This window comes from Leptonotus elevatus, chromosome 20 (genome assembly GCF_054856555.1).
Source record: "Leptonotus elevatus isolate MCC_2025b chromosome 20, RoL_Lele_1.0, whole genome shotgun sequence".
Lineage (NCBI taxonomy): Eukaryota > Metazoa > Chordata > Actinopteri > Syngnathiformes > Syngnathidae > Leptonotus > Leptonotus elevatus.
The window spans coordinates 16,340,064-16,342,563 of record NC_141258.1 but is presented as its reverse complement, the minus strand read 5'-3'; the positions used below and the strand labels follow the sequence as shown (position 1 = coordinate 16,342,563).

At 35.7% G+C, this 2,500-nt stretch overlaps 1 protein-coding gene across 2 annotated transcripts in view; it reads right to left on the bottom strand.

Moving 5' to 3' along the window:
* Positions 1–1,642, bottom strand: part of galk1 (galactokinase 1) — a 17,822-nt gene extending 16,180 nt beyond the window's left edge. For both annotated transcript variants that reach the window (XM_086065039.1, XM_086065040.1), the window contains exons 1-2: positions 1,372–1,642; positions 1,059–1,284 (exon numbers count right to left, since the gene is read on the bottom strand). In XM_086065039.1, the coding sequence (XP_085921165.1) occupies positions 1,059–1,284; positions 1,372–1,536 (391 nt within the window). In that variant the 5' untranslated portion in view covers positions 1,537–1,642. The remainder of the gene's footprint in view (positions 1–1,058; positions 1,285–1,371) is intronic.
* Positions 1,643–2,500: the final 858 nt, after the last annotated feature.

The following is a 2,500-nucleotide window of genomic DNA, read 5'->3' as shown; positions in this document are numbered from 1 at the left end:
TGTGACTTTAATTAATAGGCAATGTTTATCGAATAAAGTGCTCATGATAGACTGAAAAAGCGTTATATGCAATATTGGGATCTTCATTAGAATAAAACTCTAACTATTAGTTACTTTTAGGAGCTAAGGGTGTCCGATCCAATATTGGTATCGGACTTAAGTCCTATATCAGTCAAAAAATAGTATCAGAATCTCATCGGACTAAATAAAAATATTCCCATATTAGCCCTCATATACAAGCAGTCCATTTCAGCCGCCACTTCTGGTTTTCTATCCAGCAGCGTCTGGATGTAGCATGCAGCGCCCACGTGATCAAATGGTCAAATGGGAAATTGGTTTCACCACCAGAGTATTTGTTGTTATTGATGGTGTGTCACCTCCCCCCCCTACCACAAAATAAGAAAAACTCAAATTTGCTGGGGAGGCCTACTTAAGAAATGTTTGTGCATCTGCACCGACCCAGGTTTCAGTTAAAAATAGACAGTCAAGTTTGTAATCTAAAATTAAGTCATTAACAATAAAATATTTATTTAATAGAGAGTATACATTCAAAAAAGCCATATTAAGGGTGTTAGGTGCCTTTCTGTCTTTCTCGGAGTGTTCAGATTTATGATGATGTTGACGTGTTGCAAAGACCAGAGATTATTATTTTTTTTTTAGATTCTGTTCCCCCATTTTTGTTGTTTGTAATGCAGTCTCGTGGTAGTGGTCGTTAAAATAAGTATTTGATCATGTGTGAGCGAGATAATATCATGTACTGCAGATGGTGGCCTGGAGATGGAAGTAGTGAGATTATTATTGAAGTAGTTGAGGTTGGATGAAGGAACCGGAACATGTGCTGAATGATTTGTAAACAGTTGCCAGCTTTAAAAGGTGTCATGAATACAGCTGATACTGTCACAAAACAAACCTAAAACCACTACTGAATCATTTTGTGGGGGTATTTTTACTGTTGACATGAATTTTGACTCCAGATCTATACAAATACGTGGCATTGTTTGCGTCATTCCTGGGTTCCCTTAATGTCAATGATTTTGCTGTGCGGTAGTGGATTTTACCTCTGTAATGGTGTATAACGCCCCTCACGTAATTGGCCCAATATGGTAACCCGGGAGACAGTGGAAATCCCTCATCTGGCAGCCCTGGAGACTGTGAGAATCCCTCATTTGGCAATCTCAAGTCTACTCTCCTTGGCTCATCGGCATGCTCGCTCGCAGTGACAATGGTAGCCTGATGACCAGATGAAGCAGCACTTCCAACCACAACGGTGACCAGGGGTAATGCCTGGCTCACACACACGCAGTATTGGTCAGTGGTCACACAATATTTTTGGTTTCTGTCACTAAGGTGCTAGGTAGAAAACATTTTTACCATTGGTAGTACGTATCCCTCGTTGTAGTCTGTGTGCTCTCCGATCAGGTTGACTCTTCCGGGAGCACAGGCTGCTATTTTAGGAGCCTCATCGCCAAACATTTGTTTGAACAAACCAGTAGCTTGCGAAACAAGCTGATTCAAACTTGAAACCGGAGTGGCCATTTAGTTAAAGTTAGTTTTAGCAGTAAGTAAATTGTACGGAGACGTCAAAGTGTGTCCAGGAAAAACAGGAAGTATATCCATCCATTTGTCAAGTAATCGAAGCGTGATTCGCTATAGGCAAATGACGTCACTGGGGACGATCACTGATATAACTATTTATTGGAGATTTTTTTATTGCCACTTAAACTCTCGAAATTTCATCAGCAAGCATTATTGGCGTGGAAATTATGTCATGTACTTAATTCCCCCCATAAGGAAATCCTTTGGAATAATACTATTATTTTAAAAATAAAAATCTTCATACAATAAAGTCTAGGTTGAAAGCGGCATAATTTATGTTTCAGATTTATTTGAACGCAATGGAATTATTTATAATTATGAAAGTTTTCTGAAAACCAAATGCTTTCCAGTAAAATTCTAAGAGTTTAATGCTGTTGTAAAGGCTCTTCCTCAGAGTGGTCAGGAATTGTCATCTGATGTATCAAGATATAAAAACTCAAACACCTTCTCTTAAGATCATGGGTATTGATTTATTCAGTAAAAATTGTACAAATAAACATGTCAGAAATATTCCTTGTCGCTATAATAAAATTTCTTGTCTAAGAATTTTTTTACTGGAACAAATAAATAAATAACATGAATTGGCATATCTAAAACATGGGATTTGCCCTGTATAATACATTTTTTGGAGGGATTTTGAAAAAAAAATTATGTGAGAAAATTGGACATACCATTACCATTGATCTAAAAGCTGTAATTACAAATTTCAATCATGATGACAAATCTATATATATATATATATATATATATATATATATATATATATATATATATATATATATATATATATACATACATATATACATACATATATACATACATATATACATACATATATACATACATATATACATACATACATACATACATACATACATACATACATACATACATACATACATAC